The 19,949-nt window shown below is 38.3% G+C and overlaps 1 protein-coding gene across 1 annotated transcript; it reads left to right on the top strand.

The window, feature by feature from the left end:
• The first annotated feature begins 8,169 nt into the window (after positions 1-8,169).
• LOC103708099 (bidirectional sugar transporter SWEET14-like) lies at positions 8,170-10,810 on the top strand. The gene is made up of 7 exons (XM_026805002.2): positions 8,170-8,220; positions 8,308-8,385; positions 9,241-9,277; positions 9,387-9,597; positions 9,692-9,856; positions 10,016-10,135; positions 10,228-10,810. The coding sequence occupies exons 2-7, from the start codon at positions 8,334-8,336 to the stop codon at positions 10,531-10,533; spliced, it is 891 nt and encodes a 296-aa protein (XP_026660803.2). The 5' UTR covers positions 8,170-8,220; positions 8,308-8,333; the 3' UTR covers positions 10,534-10,810.
• Positions 10,811-19,949: the final 9,139 nt, after the last annotated feature.

Below are 19,949 nucleotides of genomic sequence, written 5' to 3'. Positions count from 1 at the left end.
CCCATGCACTGCAGAGTGTTGTGCATCCCTAGATGGCTACCATCAGAAGATAGATGGCTATCAAACTATATGCGCCGTGTATTGGCTAGAGCGCCTCGAATGGGTCTAGCATGCTAGGGTCAAGAGTGCAACCCGGGTTGGGGTCCTTCCGAACAAGACCAATTTACTCGATGGGTTTGTTCTTTTTTTTTTAAAAAAAAAAGAAAGAAAGAAAGATAGAAAACTGCTTGATGGGGTGTGGTAGGTTGAGGTTTCATTTTGGGTAGATTCAAAAATTCTAACATGACTTGGTAGGTTGAGGTTGTTCTTAGCTCGGGGAGAAAGAGAAGACATGGTCACCCCAAGGCAATGCCCATTTTCTTTTTAGATTTCTATAATTAAAATTTTAAACAATGAGATGTGATTTACATAGTCTAAAATACTTGTAAAGAAGAAATTGTATATTTCAAAGATCTTTTTGCCTATGAACCAAACTGTCTCAAATTAATAGTTCTAGTGACACAATACAGTGTGCTGAATTTTATGCAAATTGATATATAGGTAAGAAATCTCAAAACTATAGGATTTTCTTTTTTTGTTTATTAAACATTTTAAATCTTGTATCTAATGGTTTAAATTTTAATATTTACATCTCCAGTAATTAAATTTGACAATAGATATACAATCCTCTTTTTACAATTTGTATGTATTGTAACTACATCAAAATATCAATTATTATGGTTTCAATTTTTCGTATCCATGGAAACAAAAATATATTTGACAATAGTAACTAATGCATGCATTAAAATTGTGCAGATTTGCTGCTGAAAAGAAAAGGCTGTGTAGATTTCGAGATGCTTTGTGTAGATCAGCTGTATTTTAGATCACTAGTCCATCACCAAGGGGTAGAGGAATAATCTGCCACTACAACTACTTTCACCCTTTCCCCTGCTATTAGAAAATACTAAAAGACATGGCTTGAGTCAGCTATGGAATTCAACTTTTTTTCTTATTTTAATTAAATATGCCTTATTATTGGATGAAAGCATCCAAATCGATAGTATCGTCGTTCAGACATTTTGCCAACTCTATCATTGGCACCTCCTTTGGAGTAAATATGTAGTTATGATATTCATATAGTCTATAAAAGCTTCAATATTTTTTGATCAACTACATTCATATGAAATAATGAAATAAATTGTTCACCTGTTTGAGAGAGAGAGAGAGAGAGAGAGAGAGAGACTGTTAAATAAGTCAAATTTTATCCAAATCCTTATGTAGTCCAAATGCAGAGCCATTCAAAGACCATTTCCTCATAAATCATACCTAATATGCTACTCAAATAGCAATCAGGTTCAAGTTTGGTTCAAATCTTTGATATCAGGGAAACTAGTCCATCTCAAAGGTAAACTAATGCCAGAAAGTATCAAGTATGAAAGGTTACAAGCAACAGATGCAATATCATGTGCTGCATTCAACAAATTTATGTACATATCTATACATGAAATACAATAAATACCACATTAAATTATTATGCTCAAAAATAGATGCCTTATTTTTTTTCCCTTTGATAAGTGCCATTCTGACTGTTCTGTATATATTACTCGGTGCTACTGTATACAAATCTAGGTCTCTAACCAATATAATAAGAATTACAGTTGAACAGAAACACTTTTTTTTGTCGTCAGAGAGAGAAACTCCAAATTCAGCACTGATCAAAGGAATTTAGGCTTAATAGGGCATGTTATTAGACCTTGATACATTCAAGGATAATCCAAATTCCACATATACACAATCTTGCATTAGATTCAAAAGCTTAATCCATCACTCAAATTCAGATGTTCAATGTTGTTTTACCCACTCAAGTGTCATATACTATATGATCTAATCGATCATATACATAATTCCTTGCAACCGTAATGAGGAAGAGCAATTTGGCGGAGTTTTTGATGATGCATATGATTATAATTTACACTAACAGCAGAGGCTTCATATTATCCACTATTAGTAGCCATTAACTATGGTGGTTAAGCTGTGTGCCACTTCTCATCTCCTTCAATCTCCTGCCATTAACTGTATTTTATTCAATACTAATATTTGACAAAATAAATATAAAAAATCCAAACATATAAATAATATGTTAATTTAACAATAAAAATTAAAACATATGACGGGAGTTGGACACCATGGTGTTGTTGGGTGAGTGAGGAATAGAAGTCCCAATCTTTTATAGTCCACACTATACTTACTAAAGGGCACCTCGCCTGGCTCGCCACAAGCTTCGGATAGGTGGTAGAAACCCACCAATGTGGCCCAAAGGAGATCACCAGAGAAGGGAGTTCTGGACGGCAACACAGGGCATTCCACTAATGGGGTGAGTCAACTCAGTTTGGGACCTGAGTCAAGTTCTGATCCGAGTTGCAATGCGGGCCAAGCCCAAGAAGAGGGCTTGCCAAGTCGAGCCGCTGGGATGCAGGCCGATACTGTATTGTTGAAGGGTAGATCCGGCTTAGGTCCACTAAAGCGGGCTACGAGGCCACCCAAGGATCGTGGGGGCATTGGGTTGGTGGAGTCTGGACTTGCCCAATCTCGGCCCAGATCTCCTCCCTCAAGTGCGATTCTCTCCCCAGGCAAGGAGAATCACGATCCCCAGCGACGCGAGTCCACTTCCCCTTCTTCTCGAGCGGTCGGCATCCGAGACACTAGGGTCGTGGGAGAGGGTGGTGAGTCGGACCAGCAGGTCAAGTTCGGCATTCCCCCTTCGTGGTGGCCGACTTCTCCATCTTTATCGGTTGAGCCACGAATTTCGAGTTCACCCGAAGGCGCTCCAACCGCTAGCATGGAGGCTCCGATGGGGGTTGCAAGCAAACGGGCTGAGGAGGCGAGTAGCCACCCTACCCCAAGGATCGCGAGCTTGAGTAGTTTAAAGGCATGTGATCCGAAAAGAAAGGGCAAGGACCCTATAATCAGTGGGGATGGTTTATGTCCAAATCAGGTCGACCACGGATCGACGATCTGTCAATTGAAGTAGGCAGTTTCAATTTGGAGCAAGCGGGAGGGCAGAAGCAGAATTCACCTGATGGCCTGGGAGGTGGTTTGTTAGCCTCTTAGCAGTGGAGGGCTAGGTGTTCACTTAACGCTTGCAAGGCGAGAGCTTCTTGCTGCTAGACACGTAGCCAGGTACCTTCTTGAGCTTGAGAGTCTTTGAAGTGCCTTGTTAAGGGCCAAATACGGTGCACGATCCTCGGCGCTAGACTTCCAAACTGGGTGACACAATTCTTTCATCTAGAGGAAGATATGTGCCAAAACCCCGATGGTGCTCCCCTCGATCAGATAGGCTATTGGTGATGGTCAGTCTCGATGTTATGGATGACAGATGGCTGACAAAGAAGCCGCTTGGGTTGTGACCTATCATAATCAATCTGGAGAGCTTGGTCGGTCGCAGAGTTTGTGACCACATCATCCTAGAGGATGAGAAGATGGAACGTGGACACCATTCGGCGTGCCTTTTGGGGTGCAGCTGGCTGAGAGAGTCCTGGCTCTACCAATTTTCACTGGGGAGGTCACGGACAGGATGGTCTGAAGAGCGACTAGCATGTCGAAGTTAGCGCTCGAGACCTTCATGAATTGGTTAGCATGGAGGCAACTCAATGGATTGATGGTGGCTGGATTCAGAGGTTGTGCATCCACTCTCATGTTGCCTTATTTATCTAAAAGGTAGTATGGGGTTGCTTACCGACCAGAAGAGTGCTAACTAGAAGGGGATTGAGGATTAGTCCTGCATGTGAGGGATGCCCAGAGATGGAGGAGTCCATCACCTATGTTCTATTTGCATGCTCGTGGGCAATTCAAATTTGGAGGAGGGCCCTCACTTCTTCGAGCTTGTTGCGGTTCATGTCCTTAGTTGAGGACTTCCTCAGCAACCTAAAGGATTCCTTGCGGAGACCTATTACTGCAGATTAGGGCATTACATGTGCTTATGTGGCCTAACATATTTGGCTTCACAAAAATACCTGGCATCTTCAAAAATAGAAGAATGTATCCAAGTATCGTAGTGGATAGAGCACTTCTACATGCTTTTGAAATAACTTAGTTTACTACTTTGGTTTCATCTGGGCGGCGAGGGACATCTGAGACTGCCACTTTACTTTTATAGTGACCCAGGTGATTTTCATCTTCTGGGATCCTCCACCCCCAAGTTTTCTTAAGGTGAAGACGACAGTATAACCAATGGTAGCGGCAGTGGAAGTGTAAGTTTTGTGATTAAAGGTCACGACTCTAGACTAGTTATAGCCGAGGATCGAACATCTTTGTCGTGACTATCTTTAGAGCAGATCTGAGAGCTGCCTGAAGAGGCCTCACTTATGCAAGGCTCGTCCTGGGTGTAGACAGCATCCACCTTGAAGGAGATTCTGCAGCGGTGATCGAGTGGATCCGGGGTCTACACAGGACTAACGATGGATAACTGCTGCTACAGAATATCCACAGGCTAGCAAGAGGTTGTGGCACTTTCAGAGCCACTCACGTCTGCCAAGAGGCGAACAAGATTGCTGATAGGGTCGCCTTCTTTGTTGTCTAGCATTCGGATGGGGTTCTGGGAGAACCACAAGGTTGTTCCTCCTCCTCTTCGTCAAATTCTTTTTTCTGACCTTCTTGGTTGTACTCATGCAACATCAGTGTGAGTCATCGTTGTATCAAAAAAAAAGGAACCTAAATGACTTGCTTTAGATGAAACTTTTAAACAAAATATGGTTATTGAAATGGACAATAAAATGTTTAAGACTCGATTGAGTTAAATGACTTGGACCGGGTTTTGAGTAACTTGATGAAAAGTCATCTGGATTAAGACCAATACACATCTGAGTTTTACATGAAACAAATCCTATCGAGTTGGCTTGAAAATTGCTGAGTCGGGTTGACACGGCCAAGTCTCGAGTCGACTCAAACAAATTTTTTAACCATGCTTCCACCACAATTACATTCTAAAACCACTACTGAAAGCATTCAGATCCCCCCTGATGGCAGGTTCCTTGCCTCCATGTAATTGAGATATTGGACCAAGATAACCTTCTGAGTTGTGTCTGGCTTCAAAAACTACGGCAAGAATATGGAGACATCTTTCCAATAAAAAAATCTTCATCTTGTCCTAAATGTCCTCTTTCAGTTTAGGGACCCCAACCCAAAAGCATAGCCGGATAGCAATTGCCCATTGACAGTGCCCTTTACCCATACCTTGAGGAAAATAGTATATATAGCTTTCTAGGAATGGGTTCATATATGACTTTCTCTAATCTATGGAATGTTGGGCTCTTAATATCAAAGGGTATGAAGTTACCATTTCAAAGGGAGCAAGACTTTCAACTCAAATCACAATTTGGAATCAAGTGTTTATATAGATTGAGCAGTAGCATCTCTATGTGAAAAAGAACAAAACCATGAACAGAATGGGGAAGATCTAAATTGATGACTGCATGCAATAGTAGCAATACCTTTCTCGGGCTAGTCGCTGCATCTTTAGACGGTTATGAAGCGATGAATGATGGAGAGAGAAAAATGAGATGAAATTGTGAGAAGATGCCTATCGAATTTTCCCCCGAAATAATAAGGAAAAGACTCGAATTTTGGAATCATATAGAGGCTAACGGTCACATGTGCTCGAGCAACATTTAGTTCGACCACCACGGATAGCTCCGCCCGCACTTTGATTGCACCATTAACTAAAGATTGGTTCTATGTGCAACAAACTTCGCTAACGACATGGACCATGTTTTTTCTCTCATTTCGATCTTTTCTCTTTTCTAATTATGAGATACACCAAGTCCATGCATGCATGTGATTTGATGAAACAACTACATATCAAAGCATTTGAGTATGTATTGATGAAGCTCAAAAGATATGTTTTTTTTCTTTATATTTTTCTCTTTTTTTTGTATTTTTTGTCTCTTCTTTATTGTTCTACATATTGGGATATTCAAGAAAAACAAAAATTTTGAGCAACAATGGAGTTATTTAAGAGGTTGATTAAAAAATTTGAGAACTCTATACCTTCTCATTGCAAAAGATACAACTAAGAATAGAGTGGACAAATCTTCATCTTAGCTCATTCTATTTGGTCTTTCTGGACCCCCATATCCAGCTAGCTTTCAGATTCAACAACCCAAAGACCCCGTAAGAAATGAGGTGAGAGAGAACAAAGGAGAAGAACAGAACAAAAGACAACAAGCTATTACTTTTCCCTCACACCTGCCTTTATAACGGATATAGAAAGCTTTAGAAACAAGAAAGCCATCCATGTATGCTAATGGGATAAGAGAAGCAATTACCATGTAAAACCTGCATCCAATAATAAACAAATCATAAAAAATCCTTCCTCCCTCCAATAGTAACAATAGGCTAGATGTACACTATCCTAATGATACCTAACTAGGTGATGCTAATTAGTTCATACCATGGGAAAAATTGGTGAGAACTACCTCATGCATGACAACAAGAAGGATTGCATAAAGTATTTTCATGTATATGACTCACACCTTTATTTCTAAATATCTTTGCATCATTGCATGTAACCTTTATGAATAACACCTCCTCAAAATTCAATTTTTTTTTCACATGCATTGTGTATGAATGAAGTTCGGACAAAGGGAACACTATGCCAACAAATGTGTAGACAAATAAAAATCACTTCTTCTGATGTGGGGCGGCAAACTAAGTGATAAAATCTTTTCCAAGTTAACCAGGAAGCAGCGAGGGTTATATATGGATATTAGCTCTAATAACATTATTATTATTAGAAATAATGTTTTTTTTTTTTTTTGGTAAAACGATAGGAGGGGAGGGACCGGCCCATTCGCGTAGCAGCTCCACTGGGCCTCCTTCCACCAAGGAATGTTCGATACAAGTCGCAGGTTTTCACGTGCTGCCCGCGTGTTTCGAACCCGGGCAACTCGAGTGGAATTATCGCCCCCTTACCACCATACTACCACCTTGGTGGCAAATAATGTTTTGTTTAGGGGCTCGTTTGGTTCGCGGGAAGTATTTTCCTTCCTAGGAATATGATTTCTGGGAAACAAATTCCTAGGAAGAGGATGCCTAGGAAAGTATTTTTGGTATGTTTGGTTGACCATGGGAAAGTGACAAATTTCCAAGGTGCTTATGTTTGGTTGGCCATCCACTTTCCTAAGAAAGTTATATATAATTCCTATTATGCCCTTAATAAAGATTAGATTTTTAATGCCTCTTTAATGCTTCTTTAATGCTGAAGGGACTTTTTGGGAAAAAGTAAAAATGGAGTGATTCCCGCCTCATGGGAAAGTAACTTTTCCATGTTTCTCATGGGAAAGACTTTCCCATGAAATGTGGGAATCACATTCCCATGGGAATATAACTTTCCCTTCTCTCTCCTTTGAAAACTCCAACCAAACAAGAGGCATCTCATTACTTTCCCGTTGACCACACTTTCCCCCCTTCTTTTTCCGCGAACCAAACGAGCCCTAGATATGATTGTGAGAAAGTCTAGGCTACCCTTTTTTCGAGCTTTTCTTTTCCCTCATCATGTCACTTTATAGGGGTATTTGTATCATTTTCTATAGTATAAATTACATATTAGCGAATTAATAGAAAATCAACTCAATTAGTAAGGTAATAGCAAAAGCAAACAATTTGAAAGTCATATATAACAATACATGGGGGTTGCATTTGAAAAAGCCTTTTTCTTTCTTAGTTCTTAAAATGAGAGGAAAATTGGGAGAAGCAAAGGGAGAGGTGTTGGCGTCGAGCAGAAACGGTTAAATGGCATATGTGAGAGAGCGGGGCTTATTTAAGAGAGGTCACGTGAAAGGAGCCCCCTTTTTTTTTTTTCGCTTAAGAAGGAGCCCCTTATCATAGCCATCTTTCCCCCAGTAGGTGTAACGTAAATATAAGACCCACAGCAACATGAAACCACCTGAATAATTATATATATATATATATATATATATATATATATATATATATATATATGTTGATAGCTTGTGAAAGAATTAGAGTATTCTTACAAATTATTTTTGTAACATTTATTTGATAAAGTAATTGTTATGTTTAGTTAAGTCGTGAGAAGCTCTCCAAATGCCACATCAGTCATGGAAACCATATGAGGAATGGCCAACCCCTCTTCTCCTATAAAAGGGGCCTTCTACACCCTCTCAAGCCTCAAGGATCCAAACGCCCCTCCATCCACCACCACTGCGTGCTCTTGGGCAGGAGGTGATATTTTTTTTCCTTCTTCTCAAAAAGGAGGAGAAAGAGTACTCTTGCTTGCTGTTTTTGAGTTCTTGTTTCCTTCTACCACAGGTAAACTTATTCTTAAAAGAGAAGCAATGGCTGGGTTATCATTGGACCACCCTTGGGCCTTCACCTTTGGAATCCTAGGTATATACATATATATCAAGCATGCATGGAAAGTTGTTTTTTCCTCTCTTTTTTTCTTTCAAGTTTATGATCTTGAGTCTTCTCTCACGAATCTTTTATTAAGTAGATATTTTATACATTCAAAATACAAAATGTTTTTTCTTCTTTTAAGAATAGTGATTTGAGTATTACCTACAAAAGCTGCCATAGAAACACTGAGGTTGCTAACCTTTGAGAAAAGCTGAGGTAGCTAAGCTTTAGAATTCTAGGATGGTGCACCATTCTTAAAGTAGACTATGCTTAAGTAAGAACCTGATCATAAGTTCATCATGTTTGGATGTATGTATGGTTTTCATGGATTAGTTGTGAGTGCGAGTTGATAAAGGTCTCCCTTCCTTTAATTCCCTTCCAAAAACTCTTTTACTTTTCTATTGTTGGAATGATCGATGCAACAACTATATTTTCCTCACAATATATAGTAGAACAGTCGTGCAATAGCTTCCATCTTTATTATTCCTCAGTTCGGTAGTCGATCGTGAGCTGAGAAACGAACAGCTAGAAGTACAAATTAAAGGCTTCATCGTGCTGCGAGAGAAGAATCGACAGCTTAATAGATGATATATGTGATTATTACCCAAAAACTCATATATGTATATATTGTCGCATTTGATGCCCGCTGGCCCTCAACCTCCCTATATATGGATTCTGCTGATCAATCTTTTACTTTCTACTGAGGTTGCAATAAGCTATATAAGTCAGTATCTTCATCAATTCTTGATTTATTTTTTTATTTATTAGATGTGCATGTTCTCTTCATTGCCTTTAATTAATATTTCGAATCTTACTAATACCATCCAATTTACTGGTGATTGACAGGTAACATCATCTCATTCATGGTGTATGTAGCCCCACTGTAAGTATCATTCCTAATCTTGCACTTCATCTTTTCAATTTCCTTCTTTCAGTTTTTGCCAATGGGACAAGCCATGAGTTACCATGCCATTCCATACTTCTAATTACAGGCCAACGTTTTATAGAGTTTACATAAAGAAATCGACTGAAGGGTTTCAGTCCGTGCCGTATGTGGTTGCACTATTCAGTGCCATGCTATGGATATACTATGCACTCATCAAGACTGATTCTTACCTTCTAGTTACAATTAACTCGATCGGATGCATCATCGAGACCATGTACATCATCATGTATCTCAGTTATGCCCCGAAGAAAGCTAGGGTATACAGCTGTGGCTCTTGTTAGAGTTCATTTTAGCTGATGGTTGTAGCACACTGATGATGACTGCATGATACTATGATCTTTGGAGTTGCAGATTTTTACTGCCCAAATTCTTCTACTTTTGAACGTGGGGCTATTCGGATTGATAGTTCTTCTCACTCTCCTACTAGCGAAGGGTCCCCGCGAACAAGTTCGTGTTCTTGGATGGGTCTGTGTGAGTTTCTCTATCAGCGTCTTCGTAGCTCCTTTAAGCATCATTGTGAGTATCCAATACACATGATCTATGTATAGTTTCTAACATTTTTTTTTTTTAATGAGCAAAGGTTACTATCTTGCTTAATTGAGCAATCCATCTTAACTAAATATTTGTGCATCATTATTTATGATTGCATCAAATGAACATAATCCGGTTGCGCAGAGGCTAGTTATACGAACGAAGAGTGTGGAATTCATGCCCTTCTGGCTATCGTTCTTCCTCACACTGAGTGCCATCGCTTGGTTTTCATATGGCCTGCTCACAAAGGACATATATGTGGCGGTAATTGCCTGATTGTTTACCAAGTTTCCTATCACTTTGCACCAATCTTTGTTTTAGTTATTGATTGCTTCTGCCATGTCTTGCTCTAATAGCTACCAAACATATTGGGTTTTATCTTTGGAGTCGTCCAAATGGGAATCTACATAGCCTACAAGGGTGCTAAGAAGGCTGCATATGATCAGAATAAGGTGGCTGAACACATCATAACAATGGCAAAGCTAGGCACGGGCGAGAGGAGCTCAGAGGTCCATCCCATCGATGTGATCAGCTCACCAGGTGTCCATGGTGAAGAGGATGCGGACAGGGAGGACCAAGAGCGGCATGAACCAACCCACGACGGTGACATGGAAGGCATGGAAGCTCAAAAGGAGATTGAGACGAACCAGCTTGAGGTTTGATAGCCAACCCTCATGGGACAGAACACTTGGGTGCACACGCTTCCCCTTTGAAGTTCTATTCAGCCCATTTCTTAGCTTATGACATCCTTCCCAACGCTACATGAATGTTATACAGAGAGCGAGCGAGCGAGCGAGAGAGAGAGAGAGAGAGAGAGAGAGAGAGAGAGAGAGAGAGAGAGAGTTATAATCTTTTATATTAGTTGTCTACGTTGATTGTAATGTGGTTTTCTTTGTTAACAAAGCTTATGTAAGGGAGGATGGAAGGCTTTATCCAGAAGTTGATGCGTTTGGTGCATATCTTGTGGCATAAACAAGGCTTGCGTGCATGCTGTAAAAAACCTTGCTTCTCTCGTTAGCCTGGCAGTAAGAGCGTGTGATGTCCCCAAAAACCTGCGAGGAGAGAGAGAGAGAGAGAGAGAGTCCCTCTAGTGGATGGTTGCGCACGTGTCAGGTGGTTTAGGGTCGGTGCCAAGTGTTTTTTTTTTTTTTAGTACAACGGCTACTTGTCCTACTCTAGTGTAGGAGCAGCCAACAGAATCAAGGCCTACAATCTGGCTCAGGGGCGAGGGGGGCCCTGGTGTGGCCATAAGACCCCTCCAGAGTGCTGCGCCGTGTAGGAGGCAACCCAGTCTGCAGCCCTATTCGCCTTCTGATACACGTGCATAGCCTGAAACGTGCTGCAGTCTCTTAGCATCAATCGAATGTCAGAAAGCAGAGGACTCCCATCCCCCCTCCATCCTCCTCCCGTATCCAATCAATCACTGTGACTGAATCTCCCTCTAGGATGATGCGCTCAGCCCCCAGCCTCTGTCTCACATAGGAGATATCCTTCTAAGCTGCTCTAAGCTCTGCCCCTGTAGCTGAAAGCCCATCGATCCGCCTCCCGCCCGCAATAATCAGCTGTGACTTATGACTTTTGATCATAAAGCCCACCCCGCCTCTGCCGCCATCTCCCAAGTGGTTTTTTTAGTACACACACACAGAGAGAGAGAGAGAGAGAGAGAGAGAGAGAGAGAGAGAGAGAGAGAGAGAGAGAGAGAGAGAGAGAGAGAGAGAGAGAGAGGACAATGATGAGTGGGGCCCACCTAAAAGAGGGGTGGAATTCTAACGGTCAAGTTTTGGAGTTTTTTTCATGCGGAAGATGGGTTTCTTTTGGACGAGTCCCGGGTCCTATCTCTTGACAAAAAGGTTAGAGCTTTTGGAACAACGTGATCACGTTCCACGATTTAAGGGTCTATGTCACCCCTAAATTTTAAGGGACTATGAATTCACCGACTAAGGAGGTGATCCATGTTATCCCTAAAATTTTATTTTTATTTTATTTTATTTTTTTGTCTCAAATCTTTCTGTCAAATGGCTTTATGAACCTAGGAAAATTAAAGAGGCCAAACCAAATCAACTCACATGAAAACTCAAGTAGGACAACATCAACTTTGTTATAGCTTTGCTAGAAAGCTCACTAGGCCAACTCATGTATTTGGACAACATGAACCTTGGACATTTCCAAAAACCGACCTCAATGCTCCAACTAAGAAACAACCTCCACCGCATTTATGTGCCGTAAACAATAGTCTTATGTCCATCTCTTAAGCAATTTGCACCGCATGTACTCTTGTGCCATTCAATTGCGACCATGCAATGGACTTAATTTACGACGAGCCTAAATTATATTCGCACACTCACACACCCACAATAAACGTCCCAATGGATGGCAGTAATCAAATTCTCCTAAAAAATCTAATTTGCAATAAAGAGTCTTGCGCTTGATTAGCCAAATTTTGCTGGACTTGGAAATCGGTTAGGAGAATCTAGCCAGTGATTTGCAGTTTCAAATGAAGGATAGCCACTGCTCATTAGGCAATGCCACCATAAATCACACTGAACAAAATTTATTAATAAATCTAACCATAAGTACAATTAGCAACTAAAAATGAACTTGTATGAAGACCTCAATATGATGATCTTTAAATTCTATATTAGGTTCTAAATAGACTTGCTATGCTTATTCTCTCTCTTTTTATATATACATATCGAGAGAGAGTGTGCTAGATTTGGCTACACTCGAGTGGATCTCCACTCAGATACAGTCAGATCTACGTTAAATAATATGAATGATCTATACCGTTGAATGTGATTTACTACTCTAAACTGCTTATACACCAAAATTCATACAATTTAAAGATCCTCTGGTCTATGTGTCAAGAAATCAAAAAATATATACTATTTTATATTATTTAGACTGTCCAATATTTTGAGAACATGATGTGTAGTTTAAATAAAATGAAGGACCACTACGGGTGACCAGGTGATGCAACCGTACATTGAACAAAATTTACAAAAAGATCTAACCATAAGCACAATTAGCAAATAAAAATGATTTTGTATGGAGATCTCAACATGATCTTTACATTCTATTGTAGGTTTTGTATAGAGCTACTATCCATATTCTCTAATTTGGATAAGATTACTAGAAATGATTCCAGAATTATTTTCATCTTTATATTTTTTAAGAATATTTTTCTATGAAAGTTGCTAAATACACTCTCATTTAGTTGCAAAAAAAATAGAATTTTTCTTGTACATAGTAATTTGTGTTGTGCAAAGTGACTAGATTTAGAGATAGCAAAGCAAACAAAGAGAGAAAAAACATAAAAAATTATATGGTTTGGCACATCTAGGGGTAGAGACAATCGTAAACTAATGGCGAAGAGAGTATACAAAGGGAGGAGAATGCCCTAATATTAAAGCTCTAATATCTCACAAGAAATCGAAAACCTCAAAATATAAAAGGCATGATTCCAAAAGTTCTAGGATAGGCAAAGCTATAACAAAGATGATGTTGTCCTACATGAATTTTCATGTGAGTTGATTTGGTTTGGCCTCTTTAATTTTCCTAAGTTCATAAAGCCATTTGACAGAAAGATTTGAGACAAAAATAAAATAAAATAAAAATAAAATTTTAGGGATGACATGGATCACCTCCTTAGTCGGCGAATTCATAGTCCCTTAAAATTTAGGGGTGACATAGACCCTTAAATCGTGGAACGTGATCACATTGTTCCAAAAGCTCTAACCTTTTCGTCAAGAGATCGGACCCGGGACTCGTCCAAAAGAAGCCCATCTTCCGCATGAAAAAAACTCCAAAACTGGACCGTTAGAATTCCACCCCTCTTTTAGGTGGGCCCTACTCATCATTCTCGTTTCTCTCTCTCTCTCTCTCTCTCTCTCTCTCTCTCTCTCTCTCTCTCTCTCTCTCTCTGTACTAAAAACGGGGCTGGATCTGATTTGCCCCCAAGAAGCCACTTGGCACCGACCCTAAACCCTCTCTCTCTGTACTAAAAACGGGGCTGGATCTGATTTGCCCCCAAGAAGCCACTTGGCACCGACCCTAAACCCTCTCACACGTGTGCAACCATCAACCATCCTCCCAGTGCCGGCTCGAGCCTTAGGCGACCGAGGCGGTCGCCTAAGGCCCCTGGCTCATGGAAGGCCCCCCGCCCCGCCCCGCTCTGCCTGTGGACTCGTGAAGAGTCTTTTTTTTTTTTTTTTTTTTTGAGCTTTCACATCCGAAAGCTGGCAGTAGCAGGGTGACGGGCGACGGCGGCCTGCTACAGTGCATCCGCAATCCCCATCTTCCCGACGAGGCGACGACTACGCTGCTGCCTGCTGAGACAGGCTACGGCTGGACGGGCATGGCTACGAGCCTATGACAGCTGAGACAGGCAACGGTCCTCCCCCTTCTCTCCGACTCCCCCCTTTCTTGGGAAAGAATAACAGCCAAAATAAAGATCAAAAGGAGTGTTTTTTTTTTGCTAAACGGCAGTCGGCAGAACCCTTCAAAGCAAAAAAAAAAAAAAAAACAGAGCGTACCTTCGGTTCTCCGGCTCTCCCGATCTCCCCTCAGTGCTTCTTCACTTCCGTTCTTCGGCCCTTTCCTAGTTCCCTTCTCTGCCGGCAGCCGGGAGGCTCGACCGTTGACGGCTTGAGGCTCGACCGCCCCTGCTTCGGACTCCGGAGTCCGGATCTCCTCTCCAGCTCTACTCGCCGTCCTCGGCTCCTCCGGGCTCCGGGCTCCGGCCTCCGGCTCCTCGGCTCCGTCCTCGGCTCCGGGCTCCGGCTCCTCAGGCTCCTCCGGGCTCCGACCTCCGGCCCCCGGCTCCTCTAAACTCGTCTCTAGGCTCTAGCTCCGAGCCTCCGACCTCCGAGCTCCGCCGCTCCGCGGCTCCGGCCTCGTCGCCTCGTCGGCTCCTCTCGTCCTCCGTTGGCATCCCTATTCCCAAATCCCAAATCCCAAAGGGCAAAGGCCAAAATCAAATCCCAGGCCGCAGACCGCAGTGGTGAGTTTTAAATTTTTAATGTTGTATATTGACTAATCACTATTCACTAATTATTTCACATGGAAGTATTTGTTGATTGTTGTTTTATTATCTAATAGTTCTGTGAATCTGTGATCACCGAACAATTATATATAAATAGGGTTTCTTTCATATGCCATATTGTTGTTATTGGCTTATTGCATTTAATGTTATACAATAATGAAAAAAGTCAAGAGAATATATGGCTAACTGATTAATTTTTGGATCCAATTAATTTTGATTTATTCAAGTTAGAGACACTACAATTATTTTTTTTGTCTAATTGTAGGTTGGTTGTGATTTCGACGGTTCGGCCTCTTCTCAGTTCTCTTCGTCAAGTTCGGCACTATTCGGCCTCTTCTCCCCGTCAAGTTCGGCACTACTTGTCGGGATCTGAGTTTGTTTTTTTGACACAATCAAATTTTATCATTTTCAACTTTTTTATATCTTAATTTGTTTGTGGTATTTTTTTAATTGTTTTATTTGATAATATTATTTTTAGATTAAAATGTCTAATAGAAAATATGAATGTGGGTATGAAAAACTCAAAAAGAAAAGAAAAATTGATAAACTCATTCAATCTCAAAAAGAAGCTCTAGATAGATTTGTTGTCACAAACAAAGAAAAAACCACATCAAATTCAACTCAGAAATTAACAACAGAGCATGCACCCAAAATAGAATTAGAAAATGACATAAAAAGAACGAAACAAAATGAAATTGACAACCAAATTCATAGTAGTATTCAAACATCTACTGAAACAATATCTAGTGAAGAGCACAATGAAGAATCGGATGGAGATAGGATAAACAAGGAAAAATATTATGAAACTAGTTCTATTCTTACAAATTTATATGATCCTGCTCAATGGAAAAATATTGATACAAAATTGAGAGACTTAATAGTGGAAAAAGGTCCAATTAGAGATTATGATATTCATTTTCCTAAAGATGAAAACAATAGACACTTCTCTATAATACATTACATTCGTAAGTTATCAAATGGTGAAAAATATGATAGAAGGTGGTTAGTGTATTCGAAGAATTTGGATAGAGTATATTGTTTTTGTTGTAAATTATTTTATTCAAAGCCTAGCACAAGTCAATTAGTCAATGAAGGAACTAAAGATTGGAAAAATTTAGGTATCAAGCTCAAAAGTCATGAAATAGCTAATGAACATATCACTAGCATGAATAGGTGGATTGATTTAGAAGGGAGATTGCTAAAAAATAAGACAACTGATAAAAGTCTCCAAGAACAAATAAACCAAGAGAAAGATCATTGGAAAAAAGTTCTATTGAGAATTATTGCTGTCGTGAAAAATCTTTCAAAAAATAATTTAGCATTTCGAGGAAAGAACGAAAAGATCTATCAAAATAATAATGGAAATTTTTTAAGTCTTATTGAAATGATTGCAGAATTTGATCCAATAATGCAAGAACATGTTCGACGCATTCAACATGGTGAAATTCACAATCATTATTTAGGTCATAATATTCAAAATGAATTGATTCAAATATTAGCATCTGAAATTAGCATCTGAAATTAAAGAAACAAAATACTTTTCTGTAATACTTGATTGCACTCCTGATGCAAGCCATCAGGAACAAATGACCTTAATTTTAAGATATGTAGATACTTCAACAAGTCCAGTAAAAGTACAAGAATATTTTTTAGAATTTTTAGAAGTAGATGATACCTCTGGAAAAGGTCTTTTTAATGAACTTATAAATATAATAGAAAAACATAAACTTGAAATTAATGATATAAGAGGACAAGGGTATGACAATGGGTCTAATATGAAAAAAAAACATCAAGGTGTACAAAAAAAATTATTAAATATAAATCTTAGAGCGTTTTACACACCATGTGGATGTCATAACTTGAATTTAGTATTATGTGATACTGCTAACTCATGTTCTAAAGCTATATCTTTTTTTGGAGTGATACAACGGATTTATACCTTATTTTCTTCTTCTACAAAACGATGGAAAATTTTACAAAATAATATATCCACATTGACTCTTAAACCCTTGCCACAGACACGTTGGGAAAGTCGTATTGAAAGTGTCAAAGCAATTAAAAACCAAGCTCCTAAAATAAGAGATGCTTTAATTCAATTAGCAGAAACTAGTGAAGATCCTAAAATAAAGAGCGAAGCCACATGCTTAGCTGCATATGAGATTGGAAATTTTGAATTCTTATTAGGCATGAATATTTGGTATGATATATTGTTTGCTGTTAACTCAGTTAGTAAGACTTTACAATCTGAAGGCATGCATATTGATGTTGCTATAGATCAATTAAAAGTCTTCTTTCTTATTTGAAAAGTTATAGGAAAAATGGATTCATGAATGCTTTGAATTCATCTAAAGAAATTGCAAATGAAATGAAAATAGAACCTACATTTCGTAAAAAACGTATGATCCGTAGAAAAAAACATTTTGATGAAAATAGTGTTGATGAGACAGCAAGATCAGTTGAAGAATCTTTTAGAATTGATTACTTTTTATATATAGTAGATCAAGCTATTTCTTCAATTCAAAATAGGTTTGAACAATTTACCATATATGAAAATATTTTTGGTTTTTTGTTTAATTTTAGAAAGTTAAAATCTTTGAATGAAGATGATTTGAAAAAGTGTTGTCTTAATCTTGAAAACTTTTTAAAGCATGGTGAATATTCTGATATTGATGGTCTTGATTTGTTTTCAGAGTTAAAAGTTTTAAAAGAAGTTTTACAAATAGAAACTAGTACCCCTATTGATACTTTAAGTTTTATAAAAAAAATAGATTCTTTTCCAAATGCATGCATTGCTTACAGAATATTGTTAACAATACCTGTAACAGTTGCTTCTGCTGAAAGAAGTTTTTCAAAATTAAAGTTGATAAAATCTTATTTGCGGTCAAGTATGTCACAAGAAAGATTAAATGGATTAGCTATATTATCGATTGAAAATAGTATTTTAATGGATCTTGAGTATAAAAATTTGATTAGTAATTTTGCATCTCAAAAAGCTAGACGAGTTATTTTTTAAAAAAATTTTAAAGTATTTTATACTTATTAAAAAAATTTCATCATTAAAAAAAAAGGCCTTTTTTTGTGAGTTCGCCTTAGGCCCCCAAATGTTTTGGGCCGCCCCTGCATCCTCCCTAGGGGCGTTTGGTAACCCCAACAGGATCACCACGATGATCTAAGATCTCCGTGATCCGAATGCTGAGGTGATTTGACCCCCGGTGATCTAAGATCAATGTATTTAGTAGGCCATGGTCCAGTGATTAAAAATTTTCGGATATCCATGAGTAACTTGTTTGGTATGGTACGGAGATCCAAAATCACTGGCTACATAATACCATAAATACCTTTGATATATCTTAGATGGATTTTTTATGTATTTTTAATTCTCATGAATTAAAAATGTAAGTCAATATACTAATTCCTATAATAGCTCCATAATTTTGTCACATATTCTACTTTTAGTAGCTCTTATCATATATTTATTAATCATATAGAATATATTATAATAAAATATTAATATATTTATCAATATATTAATTATTAATATATTCTATAAAAATATATTTATTACTCCTACAAATTATTAATCTTATAAAAATATGTTATTTTCATTATACAATTAATATTTTTATTTATACTTATAATATTTTTTTAATACTAATAATTATTTTGATTAGAAAAATAAGGTAAATAGGAGTAATATAGTAATATATTAAATATTTTCATTATATAAATATAAAATATAATAATATATTTCTACTAGAATTTAAAATTATCCTCCAATAATAGGATAGTAATATATTATAATATTATATATCATTAATATAATATATAATATCAATATTTTATATATATATAACATTGACATAATATATTGATGGTATAGTAATATATCAATTTTTCTGCTAACTTGAGGAGTATTTTTGTCTTTAACTTTCAACCCAGGATCACTAGCCTGGGGTGATTTTGGATTTCCAACCTCAAGGACGGGTATTCCATCACCAAGTTGGGAGGTGATTTGAGGAGTGGAGATAATTTAAGATCACCGCCACATAGGATCATCGTAGTGCAACCAAACGCGGTGATCTCATCACCTCCACCGACATCACCCTTGATCCTAGGACGATCACCCTATATCAAACGCCCCCTAGAAGGACTCTCTCTCTCTTATAACACAAAGTGACTAGATTTAGAGATAGCAAAGCAAACAAAGAGAGAAAACACAAAAATTTATATGGTTTGGGACATCTAGGGGTAGAGACAATCGTGAACTAATGGCGAAGAGAGTATACAAAGGAAGGAGAATGCCCTAATATTAAAGCTCTTATATCTCACAAGAAATCGAAAACCTCAAAATATAAAAAGGATGATTCCAAAAGTTCTAGGATAGGCAAATCTTATACATGCATTGCAATTTCAATATTTCAGCCCATGCTATAAGTCGAAGACCCATGGACCGAGGAAAGAGGTCTTTTTAGTAGGCTACCCTCTAAATACAAGACATTATAACTATTTAGTTGAAGATATCATCTTGTCCATATTTTCGATAAATTTTAGAGGTCCTCCTAAACTTTTACAAAAGCATGCATGTCCATTTCTTAGACCTAGACAATTTCTTCCTCGATGTAGCACTAGGGTCTTGATTAGGTAGGCCTAGTTTGAATTCTATATACATACAACTAATTTGACCAATCAGATTGAGTGAACATTAGTCTATGTGGATGAATAGTCAAATTTGTTCAACTTAATGCACCTGTGTGTTGACAATTCACAGAACTCGGTCTAATTCAGAACCCCACCTAATTAAACAATCTTTCTAAATCCATTAAATAAAAGGAAGACCCACAAACAATCTTGGCTTATTGGCTATAATTTTGGCTAATACATCAATATCCTACCTTAGAAATAAAAAACAATTGATGGTTGAGAAATAACTTTAGGCATTTTAGCTAGTTTCAAATCAAAGATCAAGATAGTCTCCCTCAACAAATGACTGATGAGTATGACCTATATATAGTTGTCAAAGGAAATTTTTTGAATGAG

Source organism: Phoenix dactylifera, chromosome 14, assembly GCF_009389715.1.
Source record: "Phoenix dactylifera cultivar Barhee BC4 chromosome 14, palm_55x_up_171113_PBpolish2nd_filt_p, whole genome shotgun sequence".
Lineage (NCBI taxonomy): Eukaryota > Viridiplantae > Streptophyta > Magnoliopsida > Arecales > Arecaceae > Phoenix > Phoenix dactylifera.
This window is presented reverse-complemented; position numbering and strand designations above follow the sequence as displayed.